The sequence below is a fragment of the Patagioenas fasciata genome, chromosome 6 (genome assembly GCF_037038585.1).
Source record: "Patagioenas fasciata isolate bPatFas1 chromosome 6, bPatFas1.hap1, whole genome shotgun sequence".
Taxonomy (NCBI): Eukaryota; Metazoa; Chordata; class Aves; order Columbiformes; family Columbidae; genus Patagioenas; species Patagioenas fasciata.
This window is the reverse complement of record NC_092525.1, coordinates 12909848-12926145: the sequence shown is the minus strand read 5'-3', so window position 1 is coordinate 12926145 and position 16298 is coordinate 12909848. Positions and strand designations below refer to the sequence as shown.

Genomic DNA, 16298 nt, shown 5'->3' with positions numbered 1-16298 from the left:
GGCACGCTAATGACAGCCTTACCTAATTGATCCAGCAGTTCGTTAATGACAGCGAGCAAGCTGTTCACAGAGTTCTTTGCTTTTCTTGCGTTGTCTTCTGCCTCCTGGGCAGCCTGTGAGGCCTGCAGAGTTTAAAATATGAGGGTACAAAAGGAGCTGTAGGGATTACAAAGCCGCTGTCTCTCCTTTGCACAGGTCTGCCCAAGCATTTAGCCACACTTGTGCCTGACTCCTCTCTCCAGGATAACACCCCTGCACTGAGATCTTTATCACAGCGCCTGTGAAGAACAACTACCTTCAAATAATTGGTTTTCTGATTATTTCAGGATGGGCAGCACTGACAACTGAGCAGGATTTTGCAGGGAAGGTCAGAACAGAGTCAATAGGGCTACAATTTGGTTTCAGTTACAGTAAAAGAGAAGCATTGCACTAAGAACACTCTCAAATTCCAGCAGGGAACCTATGCTAATGCCGCCAGAGGAGCTCCTTTGCTCGCCTCCTGTTTTCAGTCCCACTTAAAACATGGAAGAGAATGAATGTTCTTTGGACCCAGCGCTGTCTTTGCAACAGGACAGCAGGAGAACAGCTGGCACGGACAGGACAGAAGGGACAAGGCAGCTTCTTGCCACCGCTGCCACCTGCCAGCATCGCTTACCATTCCTGCCATCATCATGTCCTGCTCAGCATCATCCTGCTTCTGCTTCAGCTCTTTTTCGGCATCCTGTAGTTTCTTCATCATATCGTCCACTTCTCTGGCCAGTCCTGTCACGTCAGCGAATGTCTTATCAGCTTCGGCTTTGGTGTCAGCAGCACCCTACAGCCAGCAAAGGGAACGGGATGGAAAAAGGTGGTGAAGATACGGGCAGCAATTTCCTATCAGGTCACGTTTTGCATTCCCTGATGGGGAACACAGCAGAAAACACAAGGGGCTCCCCAGAAAATACCGAAACAGAGGAGTTTACGTGGTTACACACCAATATTTTGGGGGGAGTGTTGGCTTCAGAACTGCAAAGGACTCACCTTCTGAACAGAACCGGCAATATTCTCGGCGTGATCAGCTTTAGCCTTGGCTTCGCGGGCATCGGCAGCAGCATTGCCAAGTGCCAGTTCCGCCTGGCGCGTCTTATTGATGGCTTCGCTGATGGTCTGGGTGATGGCAGGGATCTTCTTCAGCGCCTCCTCCGCTGCGGTCTTGTTATCGTTCACCCGCTTATCAAAGTCTAAGAAAGAGCAAAACAGATTGTTATCCCTTGCTCCAGAAGAGCCTTCTTTGACCAAGCTGCCCAGGCTTTGCCACCTTCACATTTAAGGGACAAAGAGCAAATGGGTTTGGGAGGGTGTGTGGTTGCAGCTCTCCTTATTCTACATCTTCTGATGCTAAATGACTTCAACAAAAAGGAGATTTCTAGTCACTGAAAACATTTTTTTTTCTTTACCCTACTGCCACTTGACTTGTCACACAGGAATTGAAGGACTCGCAGCAAGTGCTTTCCCTTTACCTTTCAGGTTGCTGAGAATGGTGTTGGCCTCCTGGAGTGTGCCGTTGCCCTTCCGAGCAGCCTCTTCAGCCAGGGCTTTCGCTGCGTCCGCTCGAGCCAAGAGCTGGTCTGCAGTCTAAGGAGACACAACACATATCAACACATTCTCGCCTCTTGAACAACAACCATCTAGGTGTATGAAACAGCATCGCTCCGCCTGAAACGCCAACGCCAGACAGAACAGCGTTCAACCCCGAGTGGCAATGCTTCCTCTGAAACAATTTAGGTACTTATGAAATACTATTCTGAATACAAAGACGACACCGCACCTGGCCAACATCCCCTGTTCTCTCATAGAGCATCAATGCCATTGCTTTTAGTAGTTTTTTGCGTCGTCTTTCTGGGACTGTTCTTCAGGATTCTTGAAAGTGACAAGGAGCACCACAATAAGAGTGAATAAGACCAAATCTTTCATATCTGGCCAATCACTTGTTTTCCTTCTATTTTTTTTTTTTTAGGAACAAAAGTCTGCACAGAACAGAACTGACCTGCTGCTCCGTCTTCCCTTTCTCCAAGAGGTTCTTCACTTCTAGCTCCTTTCCTTTCATGTCTTCCCTCAAGTCTTCATAATCTTTCAGCTTCCTGGCAATCAGCTGATCCAACTCTTCTGCTTCCTTCTTGATCTTGTTTGCTTCATTCTACAGATGGAAATTGGTAAAAAGCACAGATTCATGAACGTTAGGGAATTTCTGAACAGGTGTCAAAACACAGAGTTTCTAACCATCAAAGAGGTCAAAGCTACGACGGGTTCCTATCTCTTAGAACTACAGTTGTAACTTTGCCTTCAAACCGCTGAATACCACAAGGGTCAGTGCAATGAAGGACAGAGGACGCAAACAGTTTCAGGTGCAAGAAAATCTATTGCACTACAGCAAGCACAGGAGAGGGAGCAGTTCTGCAGACTTCAGAGGGAACTGAAATTTCTGCACTTCTCTGTTCAAGCTGAGATGTTTGGCAAACATTTCACAGGGTTTTTTCATCCCTCAGGCACTGGGGGAGGTGGGGTTTACGCATGTAAACCTGCACAAAGCTAAAATGCACAAATCTGGATGATGACTAGATGGACAAAACTTCACAGACCGTTCTCGTGCAGAGGAACCTTATCAGAGCACACGCAAGGTATCTCAACCACCTAACAAACTTCTATAATGCTCGTCCTCATTGATCTTTAGAAAACATTTCTCACACGCACCTCTAGCCCTGCAGAATCCAGGGTGGGCAGACTGGTGAGGTTAGCGTAGATCTGCAGGGCTTTGTTTCCAGCTTCCTCTGCCTCAGCAAGCACCTTGTTGGCCTGTTTCTCCAGGTCTCGAGAAATGTTCCTTGCTTGATGATACCTAAAAACCCCAAGGATCCAGTTACACCACAATTTTTTTTCTGTAGAACTGAACTTACTAAGGGAGTAGAGAGGCTAAGAAACTGAAAGACAACTCCCATAAAACCCAAAACACACGATGCCACAGAAGGCATCATAGTTTCAAGCACCGCTCTAAAGCCAGGAAATCAAACCGATTTTCTGTTACTGACTCACTTCTGGTTGAGCTCATCAATGTCGTGTGCAGTTTGGTTTTCTCCAGCCAGGGTCTTCAGCAGCAATTGATATGCTTCTGTGGAAGTATCGTTTGCTGCCTTGGCTACACGAACTATCTCATCGGCTTCTTTTTTGTGTCTGGACAAGACGACAGAAGAAAAGTAATGATGTTAGAATTATCGGTCAGTGGTCTCTAGCCTCAATTCCAGATTTTATTCTCTCTTCCAGATTTTATTCTGTCTTTCTTTTCCCTCACCCAGATTTGCAAATGGAAGATGCTAAAACATTTGTGACGGGGGATGCTGTTTGAGACCAACTCCAGCAGTGCCCAGGGACCAGCTGGAAGGCACCGCTATGGTTACACACGTCCTGCATTTGCACGTCTGGTGTTTGCCCTCAGTGATACACAGGCGTGCACCCACAGCACCAAGGGTGTGCGTTTCATACCAAGCAAATTAAACTTTGCTTCCCCGCTGTTGGGAAGAGCAGGGCCCTGAAGTGGGCTGTGAGGAGCGTGTCTTGCCGCAGCCTACCTTTCAGCCAGCTTACGCGCCTCTTCTGCCAATAGAGTCATGTTGTTCGGGTCCCCGCTTGACTCCGGAGGTGTAATGGACTGGAAAAAGAGAAAGAAAAAAGTAATCTTAAAGGTCCTCTTTCATCTTTTATTCACCTTTGCTTTAAATATTTATTGTCATGATCTAAACACTTAGAGATGTGTCTAACCTACTTCTGACTTCTCTGTATTTTTTTCTTAAGCCCATGCAGTTTGCACCACTGGTTATCCCTCAAAAACAAAGGCACTGATATTTATTTAGGGGTGTTTACAGTTGGCTTCTTTCAACGGGGGCTATGACTCAATCTATGACAGACACCAGTGATCTTCCTTTATTTATTTTCCATGATCTTTGGTGGGGAGAGGATACTTCCATAGCAAGTTTGCTACGAGAGCGATAGAACAAGCAGAGAAACACACCCAGAGGGCAGAGAAAGGCAAGGCCCTCTCCTCTCCTTGCTGCATAGGACCTGAGCAGCACACTCACCACGTTCTCAGCTGCCAGCTTTGCCTTCTCAAGCAGACTGGAAGCCAAGCTGATCAGGTCCTCCGTGTCCTCCACCCGCACCCGGGCTTGCTCTGCCAGGTTCTCGGTCTCCCGCACCGTGCCCTGGATGTTCCTCAGCCTGTTGAGCTGACTCACGAGGGTGCTGTTGATATCTTTGAGACGATCCATGAGGCCCTGATCTACATCTGAAATGCACGACACAAAAGAGAGGAAGTCGAATTAATTACAGCAGGAAGAAAAGTCGGAGCAGCAGCTTCCCACTGCAGGCAACATGTTGGTAGGTTAATCCTCTATTGAAAGGGGACCAGCAAAGCCATTTCATAAATCGGTCAGCTCAAGATCAAAGTCATCATCAGAATGTGCATCAAATACGAGACATGAAAAGTTATTAACTACTAATAAGACAGTCCTGCTGGGTGTTGGAACCAGTTCTGATGCGGAATTTCGTGTCCAGAATCATGTTTCACCTCTAACATTGACTCAAAATAAAGACAACAGAGCTGTTCCTCAAGAGGCATGAAATATCTGCTTTGCAAATTCTCTTTAGCTTAGCTCCTAGAAGGCAAGCAGAGACTGACTAATAGGCTGTGTGTTATCCCCCCAGCTTTTTGGGCAATGGTGGTGACTCCCAAGCCAGACAGCAAGGACATAAGTTGGCAGAAGAGAGGACCCAGTGTTGGTTCTCTAGTCATGAGTCCCCCAACTTCCCCAAACTCTTAATCACCAGGTCACTCCCCACAACGCTGTCTTAATAATGGAGCTTTCAGGTACAGACATGTGTCTCATGACCAGAAGGAGCGACTTTTGAAAAGGTGAGAGCATTATTAAGGAGTGAAATACAAGCAAAAGCTCACAGGCCTCCAAAATTTAGACTCTTCCTAAATGGATTGCCTCAAACTTGCAGCACATCCTATGTATTGAATGTCAATGTTTCACATGTTTCAAAAACATACTACAAACTACTTACTAAGTAGAAAACCACAAACGAGTGCTATGGGTGTGCACATATTTTTGTAAGGGTAGTTTCTCCATTTATCTTGCAAGAAGTGGAAAGAAAGATGAAAATTAACACTAAAATACCCAATCTACTCCCTCATCTTTCTCCAATCCTCATCCTCCTGCGCAGGACTACCATCTAGGCACAGATACCAAGCAGGCAGCATATAGCTATGCCAGCTAAAACTGAGAAAAGCTTCAGTGGTCACTCTTACCAGCAGGAATCTTCCCAAGCAAACAAAAGCATTAGGCATGCATCAGCTTTTTCCAGCATCACAGAAAGGTGGCATATTTCCAAAGCGGTCTGAAATCACTGAAGCGACTCCCAGAGGAATATCTATAACTGCAAAGTCAAGGGTCTTCTTCAAGTTGCTCTTCTTCAAAACGCATGCCAGCTTATACACTGAAAAGACCCTCAGGACAAACCACTGTCACGCTGCTTAATGTCCTGCTCACAGACATCCTATGGTAGAGGTGACAGTACAAGAACCTAACTTTGAAGCAGAGTCTAACAGGAAAAATAGCTCTAGGCCACCACAGCAGTACTTTCCAGAACATTATACACTTCATGGTGAGATAACTAAGCTTGCCAGCAGGATTTTGAAGCATTCATTCTGGTTGTTGAAGTTCTTTATCCCAAGACATCTGAGCAAATTTATAAGAATAATAAATAAGTATACAAGAAAGTCTTCTACTTGTTTAAAAAGTAAGTAAAAACCTCCTTTGCTTCTGGAGAAGAAGGTAACACTTGCATTGCTACAGTGCTGGAGGCAGATCTTTACTTCACCCAGAAAACAGAGAGCACTGGGAGAAGAGCAGGGATAAAAGTGCAAACACCATTGTTGGGACAGCGCTGAGACTGTGTGCGGCGTTATCTGAAACAGCCGTCTGTCCTGATGCACAGCACGGGATTGAAATAAAACACTCTCCATCCTAAGGGAAAGGGAACATCAAGCAAAGATCACACTGCACATCAGTCTACGACTGATCAGGTCAACTCACCTTTGCTGTTTTGCGCTTCCTGAAGCAGCTCCGTAACATCTCTTTCCGCTTGCTTCAGTCTCTCTTCAAAAGCTTCATCAGTTACAGTTTCTTCTCCCGTACCCAGATTCGCTATAAGATTTTCCAGCTCCTGCAACCTCTCCCGTTGCTCCGCCACCTATGTGAGAGGGACAGAGCACAGCTGCAACACCAGGCGAAGCACCTTCAGCCTCTCAGCTTTCAGCCACGGGTGGAAAAGCTGCTGCACAAGCTGGCACGTGCCGCCGCCTCCAGCAGAACCAACAGCAACGTTTGTGGCTTTACCTTATCTTTCACTAATCTGTAACAGGCTGGACACTCCTGGCAGCCTGGCCAGGAGCGGTTGTAGAAATAGTTCTCCTCACACTGGTCGCAGCGGCTGCCCACAAAGCCTTCCTTGCACTCACAGCGGCCGTTCTCCTGGCACTGCAGGGAGCGCGAGCCCTCGGGATCACAGTCGCAGGCTGCAGGGGAGTTAAACCTCGGTCAGACCGGAGGAGAGGCAGAAATACCCCAAAACCCACAGGGTGAGAGCATATCCTAAATACCTTAAATACTCCACAAGGGCAACAGGGCACAAATGCAGGGCTGGAGTCCCGGTCCCCATCGGGGTGGATCTAGCTGGACACAACACTCTTGCGTGTGTTCACAGTGTTGCTATTGCCTCTCCCACAAAACATTATAATTTTCTACCCTATTTCATTGTAACCAAGTGCAGTTAATTTTTCCTGCTCTTTACAGGCAGGGATATTGAGGACGAATGTTCGGATCATCCTGTTTTTCAATCACGTTTACAGGATCCGTTGCTCTTTAAGACAGAATCTATATTCAGGCTGTTTGCACAGCAGCTGTGCAGAAATTCCATGGTAGGAAACAGGACTGTTGCAGGACAAGAGTCAGAGCGAGTAAGTACGCAGGTGACACAAAGCTTGGTGGGAGTGTTGATCTGCCTGAAGGTACAAGACTCTACAGAGGGATCCGGACCAGCTGGATGAGGTTCTTAGGGACATGGATTAGTGGTGGATTTGACAGTGTTAGGTTAGCAGTTAGACTCTATGATCTTAGAGGTCTTTTCCAACCAAAATGATTCTATGATTTACACAAAACAGAAGTAGGTAGCTAGTAATCAAAAATAAAAACTATTAATTAAATTAAATTAAAAAATTGTGATAAGCTACTGTACAAGAGATAATCCACTGTACAAGGATCAAGTTTCACCATGCAGGATGTGGACATAAAAGTGCCAATGTCTGCTGTGATGAAGAGCAAGGTGAGAAAGAACCTCGCAAAGGCAAGGGTGGGGGTGCAATGTCCCTCCTTATCCACCTCGCACCAGCCTCTCTGACTTACGTTTGCAGCCCTCGGAGCTGAAGCCGAAGTGGTTGACCTCGCATCTGTCGCAACGCTGGCCAGCGACGCCGGGCTGGCACTCGCACTGCCCAGTTTGGATGTCACACTGGCCGTTGGTGGAGCCCAGTGCGTGGCAGTTGCACCTGGTGGGGGGACAGATGGACATCAGGCGTGGACACAAAGATGGGGCACAGGGGAAGCGCCTCTCCAAAGGAGCCCTAGCGAGCACAGCTTAATGCCTTCATTTGCCAAAAGTCACTTTTCCAGCCTTATAGATGTAGGAGGCAACATGCCAAGACTTTGACCTGTGCAAGGTCACTTGGTGCCTGGACAAAAAAAAAAAAGTACAGCACGAGTCCCTGCTACCAAGTCATGTGGCACTTTTCTATTTAAAACCCCAATTTAAAGCTATTTATAAAGCTACTTATAAGTCAGGCTTTTTGTGTGCCTTCATAGCTGTTCCTTGACCACTGCTCTTCCCCACCCATAGCAGTACCGAGGTACACTAGTCACCTGTGACAAAAGTCACCTTCCTGCACAAAGTAAGCACAGACCACCCAAAAGCAAGCTCTTTGTCCCGAGCCAAGGTGACAGTCACCTCTCGCAGCCACGTCCACTCTGGAGGTTGAAGAAGCCGGGCTCGCAGGCGCTGCAGTCCCTCCCGGTGACGTGAGACAGGCACTCGCACTGCCCCGTCACTTGATTGCAACTCGTCTGCTGATTCACAGTGCCGTAGGGATTGCAGCGGCAAGCTGCAAAAATAAAAAAGGGTGGGGAAACATGCGGAAAGTTAGAAGTCGCTTGTGGCATTGGTACTCTGCTAGCCAGTCCCTAAACGGACCTGGATCCAAAACACCCAGCTTCACACAATGCTTTTGCTTTGATGGCAGTAAGCACCCACAAACACAAGCACTTTAGCAAGGTGCAGCCACCAAATCAGCACAAAGCCACGCGTCACTGCTGATGGGCACAAACGCCAGCCTGACGGTGTGTCTTAAAACACATTGGGAAATGGCAGCTCTTGGGGACAAAGCTGTTCTTAAATGCGATAGGAACCGGCTCTCACCGCGGCACTTGTCGGCAGGGTCGGGGGCCAGGGGGTTCCCGAAGAAGCCGTCTTTGCAGCGGTCGCAGTAGAAGCCGGCGGTGTTGTAGATGCACTTGAGGCACTCGCCCGTCTGGCGGTCGCAGTTACCCACGGCGTTGGGATCAATGTTGTCGTTGCACTGGCAGAGGCGGCAAGGCCTCACGGCGCCGTTTTCACCCAGCGGGTCTCCGAAATAGGCATCGTCACACAGCTCACACCGCTTGCCTGGGACGGGACAAACACACGTGCTGCAGCAGAAAGCCCCTCGCTGCCATCCCACCCCGACGCCCTTTACAGCCCTTTCTGAGAAACAAACTCTCCAGTTTCCTCCCCTTTCATCCTCTGCTGGGGCCAGAAAGGTGCACAAAACCACACATGAATCCCTCCCCACCTCTAAATTTAAGCTCCTTTTTCCCTGGAACTTTGCCTTATGAATTATTTCAGCTCCTTCTTTCCCTCCTAGCCCTTTAAGCCAAATCTATTTGTTGTAATTTGTTGTTAATTTAGGAGTCCAAGTAGATAAAGTTCTATGGGGCATCACTGCTCCAGGAAGCCCTGCTGCCAGTGAGATCCGCCAAACCTCCGCAGGCAGCCACCAAAGCATCCAACTCCGCAGCTCCCAACACTTCATGCGGATTCAAGCTCCCCAGCCAGCTACGAGCTCCATTTCTGAGGCGGTTCTTGCACACACAAACCCTCTTTTCCCTCGCCTTTCCCCTCACGTCCCAAGAAGGTGGCAGGACACAGGAGGAACTCTGGTGCGATCACACAGCTACATGTAAAGATAAACTCATACAGACACCTGAGCTGCAGGGAACCCGGACCCCCAGACTCTGCTTTGGTTCACAAAGCAGTGGCACCCATTGGAAACCCCATGAGATGCCTCTGTGCTTGGCTAGGGGCCTTTTTAAGCATTTCAAACATTCACAGGTATTCTGGACTTTGGACTCTGCCACGCCAAGTATAAAATCAGTAGAAAAATGTGAAGACTGCCAACCATCCCAAGGCTTCCTTGCTGTTTGCAGGCAGAACAAAAGGCTCTGCTTAATGACTCGGGTATGTACTTGGACTTTATGGTTTATCGCTAAGAAAAAAAGATCTGTACTCGTTCACATATTTATCTTCAAAAATGCTGAGCATAAATTTGGTCTTGTATTTTTTGGGCAGTGCTGGTGAGTCACTGCAGCCCTCCTGCTTTTCCTAGGGAGGGCACTGGCCCTCACTGGCAAGCTTCCTGCAGCGTCTCTGCCTGGCAAACAGCATTTTCTAATTTTATTTCACTCTGACCCACCTTCCTGGCTCTTTTAAATCTGTGCTATTTTCCGCCCAACGCTGTGCAATTAACAGAGCTCTGTGAGAAGTCAGCACGGCTGACCTGTGTGGCATAGAAACGTTCAGACTCCGCACAGATCAAGTCTTTGTTTCCCTTTTGTTCTCGAGAGGTGGGCACAAAGAACATGGGGAGCACTGAGCCTCGCAGAGGACAGAAAACAGGGCTGAGGATTCATAGAATCATCTAGTCCAACCATAACTTAACTCTGGCATTAACCCATGTCCCTAAGAACCTCATCTAAATGCCTCTTAAACCCCTCCAGGGATGGTGACTCCACCACTGTCCTGGGCAGCCTGTTCCAATGCCTGACAACCCTTTCTGGGAAAAATTTTTTCCTACTATCCAATCTAAACCTCCCTTGGTGCAACTTAAGGCTATTTGCTAGTGTTCTATCACTTGTTATCTGGGAGAAGAGACCAACCCGCTCCATGCTCCAAGCTCCTTTCACAGGCAGTTCAGAGATCAGAAGGTCTCCCCTCAGCTCCTGTTCTCCAGGCTGAACCCCCCAGGTCCCTCAACTGTTCCTCATCACACTTGTGCTCCAGACCCTTCCTCAGCTTCGTCACCTCCTCGGCACTCTCTCCCGTACTTCAATGTCCTCCTTATGAAGACAGCCCCAAAACTGAACACAGTATTCAAGATGGGGCCTCACCAGCGCCAAAGGGAGAAGTATTTGAACCAGAAGACAGAGCAGCTTTCAGTGCTGCTCACAGCCCCAGAACTGGTGGGAGACACAGTTCCACAGGCACATGGGGTGTAGAAAAAATTAAAATAAAAAAGACTTTTTGTGGAGGAACCCACCTGTAGTGCCAGCCTGGCAGCTGGTGCACACAACCTCCTTGGTGCGGGGCACAACGGCACAGCTCGAGCTGCCGGGGCACGGGCAGGGCTGGCAGTCCGACGCCGTGCCCGCTGTCGCGTCTCCGTAATACCCATCACTGCACTTCTCACAGTGAGACCCCGCCGTGTTATCCCTGCAATTGCACACGCCTGGAAGAGAGGGGCACACGGTTTTTGCTTCATCATCCAATGCAGGAAGAAAACAACGCCTTCTTGCTGCTCCCTGTTCTATCAGCCCCTCTTACCCGTCTCGGGCTCGCAGGTCTCGCTGTGCCCGTTGCAAGCGCAGGGCACGCAGGGGCTGTAGGGCCCCAGGCTTGGCGTCTCTCGCCGGAATCCGGAGGAGCAGCGCTCGCAGAACTGCCCCTCGTATCCCGCCGGGCAGGAGCAGCTCTCCACCCAGGCCACGGGCACGCCGGGTCCGGGGCGAGCACTTGTGATGGTAACGTCGTCCAGGTGGCCAGCACCTAGAAAGCACCAAGAGAAGAAACGCTTTTTAAACACAAAGGCTCTCAGTGCTTCACCAAACGCACATCTGAATAGTGCGAGAGATGGACAGGCGGGTGCTTGCAGTTGGTAAGGTGAATCAAGGAGCAAAATCCTCCAGGAAGACTTAGACACATGAGAAAAGATGCAATATAGCTCACGTAGAAAGACAGCACAGAGGAGGATGCTGAGAACAGCACGCAAGCAAGTACAGTCAGTTAAAATAAGTTAAAACTTTGCATGCATGTGGTTTGTATTTCCAAATCAAATACCAAAACCAATTCCTGTCTTTTTAGAAAGGACAGACCATCTCTCCAGCAACTTTAATACCCTGTCTCTAACTCAGCGTCTGCAAACCGTGCCTTGGGCAAACTCTTCAGCTATTCCTCCCAAGCCATTCCTTCATCTGGCATCTGAGTGCTGCCCCTCTGCTCCCTGCCCCTTCCCCGGAGCAGAACAGAGCCCAGACACAACACAGCTGGTTTTTAACTCATGGCAGAGTGTTTGTACCATCTCGGCAGCTCTGGAGCACCGAGCAGAGCCCCAGCTCCCACATCTTAGCAGCAGTTACAGCACGCAGGGGACAGCTCGCTCCGCACCTTTCCTCCCCTCCATTGCACAACCCTGCGTTCTTCTTTGAGTCATCTCTACCAAAACCACTTGCGGCTCTTCCCACCTTCCCCAAATGCAAGTTCATCCCTTTGCATCTTTCTGCAAAAATTCCTCTTCGCATCACAATACCCAAGGACCCAGATAGTTTTGCTCCTAATTTGTAACCAATTTTTATGAACCCTCATTAAGAAGAGGGTTCAGCACAGGCAGCACTTTCAAGACCTTGTCCTTCCCATCTGTCCTGCCAAGGTAAGAGGAGGAGACAGGATGTAGCTATTCCCAGTGTAGCAGAAACTGAGGCCAAATGTTATAAACTCCCTACATCTATCCCACCATATCCTTCAGGACTCTGTGCTACATATTTCTCCCAATCTGGAAGTCACTGGTGGTACAACACAACAAAACTCCCATGTTCAGAAGCAAAGAATCAGAAGGTGATGGGTGCTGAGCTCCCAAACTCTCAAAGGCAGCACCTTTTCTTCCCCAACTCCTCTCCAGGAGAAGCTGTTATACTGGAACATCAGGTGAAAAGCAAACAGTGCGGGCTTTGCCAAATAACCTGTCATAGCTATTTATGACCAGGTCCAACAACAAAGCAACCCGAGTCCTTAGACGAATGGCTCTACCCAGTGACTTACTTCTCTCGCTGTACGTCCCGCGGATCTTGATGGAAGTCAAGTTGTGGAGAAGCTTCTGGAAGTCAAATGCTGTAAGAACAGGCCTCCATGGGTAATCTGTGGCCTCATGAAGCCTACGGAGAAGAGTCACACACCATCGGCAAAGCTTTCTGATGCTAACAGCTGCGCCCTTTCAGCGCACCCTTTCCAGCAGTGGTATGCTATTGCAACATACTTCACATACACTTACGCAATGCTGCTAGACAGCGAGCTCCAAATTAACCTGATAAGACCGTTCTTCCAAGCTAAAATTAATGCTGTTTGTTTTCTCAAGGGCTAAGAGGACAGAGGCACCACAAGCTGGGTCCCAGCTGCCCCCACCATGCCTGGAGAGTCAGCAACGTGCCTTCGGGCCAAGAGGGCAAATGTGTGTGGCCAGGAGGTTGAGGGAGGTTCTCTGCCCCAGTGAGGCCACATCTGGAGTTGTATCCAGTTCTGGGCTCCCCAGTTTAACAAGGACAAGGAATTACTGGAGGGAGAGTCCAGTGGAGGGTTATGAAGATGAGGGGTTTGGAGCATCTTTCTTATGAGGAAACACAGAGAGCTGGGGCTGTTCAGCCTGGGGAAGGCTGAGAGGGGATCTTATCAATGCTGATAAATATCTCAAGGGTGGGTGTCAAAAGGATGCACCAGACTCATTTCAGTGGTGCACAGTGACAGGACGAGGGGCAACAGGCACAGACTGAAACACAGGAGGTTCCATCTAAATAAGAGGAGAAACCTCTTTCCTGTGAGGTGCCAGAGCCTGGACCAGGCTGCCCAGAGAGGTTGTGGAGCCTCCTTCTCTGCAGACATTCAAACCCGCCTGGATGCGATCCTGTGCAATCTGCTCTGGTGACCCTGCGTTAGCAGTTGTGTTGGACTAGATGATCTCCAGAGGCCTCTTCCAATCCCAACCACTCTGTGATTCCCACCTGAAGGTGTATGTCAGCACGTTCTCGCTGGGGTAGGGGTTGCCCTGCGCAATGAGCGGCACAGACACCCTCAGTCCAGCCCCTTCCAACACCAGGTCCTCTGCGGAGAGGCGCGTGTCCCGTCTGTCCACACGGAAGGAGAAGGTCAGGTTCTGCCCATAACTTAAAACCTGGTTGCCCAAGAACTTGCCTGAAAGAGGAAGAAATCCTTACAGTTAGGGGACAGAACAGAAAAGGCACCCACAGCACAGAAAGCCTCAATTCTCAAATGACCTACGTGGTGCAACAAAATACATGGGGAAATAGGTGTCCGAGATAACAGAGATATCCTGGGTCTCTGCACTCCACTGGAGTGAGACTTCAGAGCCATCGCGCTGCTCAGCACGCCACTCGTCCTCTCCTGGAAAAAACCAAAACAAACGAAAAAAATCAAACATGCAAGAATGAACACCCTTTGAAGACGCAGCTTCGCACACGCTTCCCGTGTCACTCTGCTCCTGTATAACTAATTTATAGTCTGTACACCAGCAGTAACAGACTTTAGAAAGTAGACGTGCAGAAGAACATCAATAGCAATCATCATCTTCCCAATCTAAGCCCTTAACTCAAGCGCTGACTTGAACCCTACAACAGCTACTTGTTCAAAATCCTGTTTTCTAAAGGACTTAGGCAGGGATGGGAAAACCTGCAGTCCCCTGCAACCTGATGCAAGTTTCAAACCTCATACTCACTGTTCTCCAGAGGAACTTTTTAATTAAAGAGACATTCTTTTCAGACTACACAGCATGAAAACATGCATACCCAGGAAATAGACAGTATTAAAAAAAAAAACAAAACATGTCTCCTGAGCTTACAGACTCATCGGAAATACAACTGTGTTTTACTGAGAGCCATGTAAACCCCAAATATAAAGCAATTATAACCCTCTCAATCAGAAACTCCTGATTTGGTTCTAAAATTGATAAAACGTCCTTGCCAGCACCTCTCTCAAGCTATAAAAGATTTACGTTACAATTCCTGTTTGCACCTGTATGGTGCATGTTAATTCATTCCTCTCTGGCTGAACAAACGAGCTGCAGACTGGGAAGCTCCCTGTAACTTCAGCAGTAATGCAACACTTCCAAAAGAGGGATCCTGGACCTGCCTGCCCAAGGTTTGTGGTCTTGAACAGTCACGAAGGAGCAGGTTTTTTTAATCTTCTTCTGACTTGAGTCTACAGCCTGATTTGAGATATAAAAGAAGGCTCAACTTTACCAAACTGGAAGTTGGAGGTGATGCTGTAGATACTGTAACCGATGGCACTAGTGCAGACTGAAGAGTGCCCAAAACAGAAGCAGGGGGTACAGCCCCTTGGATTGGAGGAATCCAGATGGAAAAATCCAGGTTTGCATCTGAAGAAGCGAAGGAAAGAGAATTAATTTCCCCAATGCTTACCTCAGGCCATCGCTCAAATGCTTCTCATTCTTGAAATGAAGCCACAGGAAGAGAACCTCACCTCTCGCAGTGGAAGCCTTCGACATTGTCCTTGCATGTACACCGTCCTGTCTCGACGTTGCACTCCCCGGTGCTGCCGGCCAGATCACAGGAACACGGCCTGAAGGAGCCAGGAGAAAGGATAACCCATTCAGAGCCAGGCAGAGAAGACTTGAAAAAGACACCTGTTTTTACGTTTAGAGAGCAGCAGTCCCCCTTACCTGCACCCGGCTTCGGAGAGGGAGTGGAAGCCCGGTTGGCAGCGGTCGCACTTCTCGCCCATCACGCCGGGTTTGCAGCTGCACTGGCCGTAGCTGTCGCACTGGGTGCTGAGGGAGCCTGCGGGGACAAAGGGGACAGGCGCCTCAGAATCAGCCCAGTCTGCCAGCCCGCAGCTCTTCCAGCTCTACAAAATCAGCAAGAAAGTGGGGAGTGCAGCTTCAAGCTTACCTAGAGACTGCCTCTAGTTCACAAGGATGTTTCCCATGGCACCTCTAGAGAGATGAATCCTTACCTAGTCTTCCAAACTATATTTGAGTTTTAATTATTCCTACCAACCACCCTTTTTACATATAAATATAATTTTAACTTCCAGTTGTTGTCTTTATCCCTGTTTCATCTTCAGTGTTACCTCTGCATGTAACATCTTTAATTTCATGCCTGTTTTACCCTGCAATGCACCATTTCTGAGATTTTATTCCCTAAACCCCATGTGTTCCTTCTAATCGCCATCTCCCCCTTTGCCGGGGGATATCCTGACCTCTCCCTTTCATGGTCCAATTTCCTCTCTTGATTCCTAAGTTGGATTTAAAGACTAAACCACCTCCTCAGAGCAAGGCTGCGTGTGTCACTATTAACTCTCTTCAGCAAAACTCTCATTTTCTGGCAGGACATGTTCCTCAGTACTGCTCTGTTCAAGCAGACTTGCACAAAAGCAGCAGCAGGGTTCTTTAATCCAAGGCAGACAAAATGCTCTCTCCCAAGCACCAGCGTAGCTAGCAGCCTAGGAGTTGTCAGCACTGTAAGAGTTAATTACCAGGAAAAGATTATTTTAATATACAGAAATAGTTGCTTCTTTCCACTTCAATCCACATCAGAAGATTATAGCAAAGTGAAGAGTTATACGATGATTTGGCTGGACAGGACAGAAGAGCTCACAGAACCTTTACCATATACAGCCAAAGTTCAAATCCTCTTTGCAGTCCCACTTATGGTTATTTAGAAAAACAACAGTATTTGGAAAAAAATCAGCAACCTAAATCAAAACAGGGGCTTCCAATACGCTCTGGGTGCTGATATGCCACAGGATACAAGCTGACGGTTGAGTTATAAAGCCCTTTGAAAACTGTCCTTAAAGACCCCTCCTAAAATAAGGTCCGA

The 16298-nt window shown here is 48.3% G+C and overlaps 1 protein-coding gene across 1 annotated transcript in view; it reads right to left on the bottom strand.

Moving 5' to 3' along the window:
* The window catches only part of LAMC1 (laminin subunit gamma 1), a 65964-nt gene that overhangs the window by 3215 nt on the left and 46451 nt on the right, over positions 1-16298 (bottom strand). Inside the window, exons 6-27 of the mRNA XM_065842373.2 lie at positions 15140-15257; positions 14941-15039; positions 14700-14836; positions 13723-13845; positions 13446-13635; positions 12493-12605; positions 11002-11223; positions 10718-10906; positions 8563-8808; positions 8095-8248; positions 7497-7639; positions 6432-6610; positions 6129-6285; positions 4110-4315; positions 3603-3682; positions 3070-3207; positions 2731-2875; positions 2027-2176; positions 1500-1614; positions 1021-1220; positions 656-814; positions 23-122 (exon numbers count right to left, since the gene is read on the bottom strand). Coding sequence (XP_065698445.2) covers positions 23-122; positions 656-814; positions 1021-1220; positions 1500-1614; positions 2027-2176; positions 2731-2875; positions 3070-3207; positions 3603-3682; positions 4110-4315; positions 6129-6285; positions 6432-6610; positions 7497-7639; positions 8095-8248; positions 8563-8808; positions 10718-10906; positions 11002-11223; positions 12493-12605; positions 13446-13635; positions 13723-13845; positions 14700-14836; positions 14941-15039; positions 15140-15257 — 3363 coding nt within the window. The remainder of the gene's footprint in view (positions 1-22; positions 123-655; positions 815-1020; positions 1221-1499; positions 1615-2026; positions 2177-2730; positions 2876-3069; positions 3208-3602; positions 3683-4109; positions 4316-6128; positions 6286-6431; positions 6611-7496; positions 7640-8094; positions 8249-8562; positions 8809-10717; positions 10907-11001; positions 11224-12492; positions 12606-13445; positions 13636-13722; positions 13846-14699; positions 14837-14940; positions 15040-15139; positions 15258-16298) is intronic.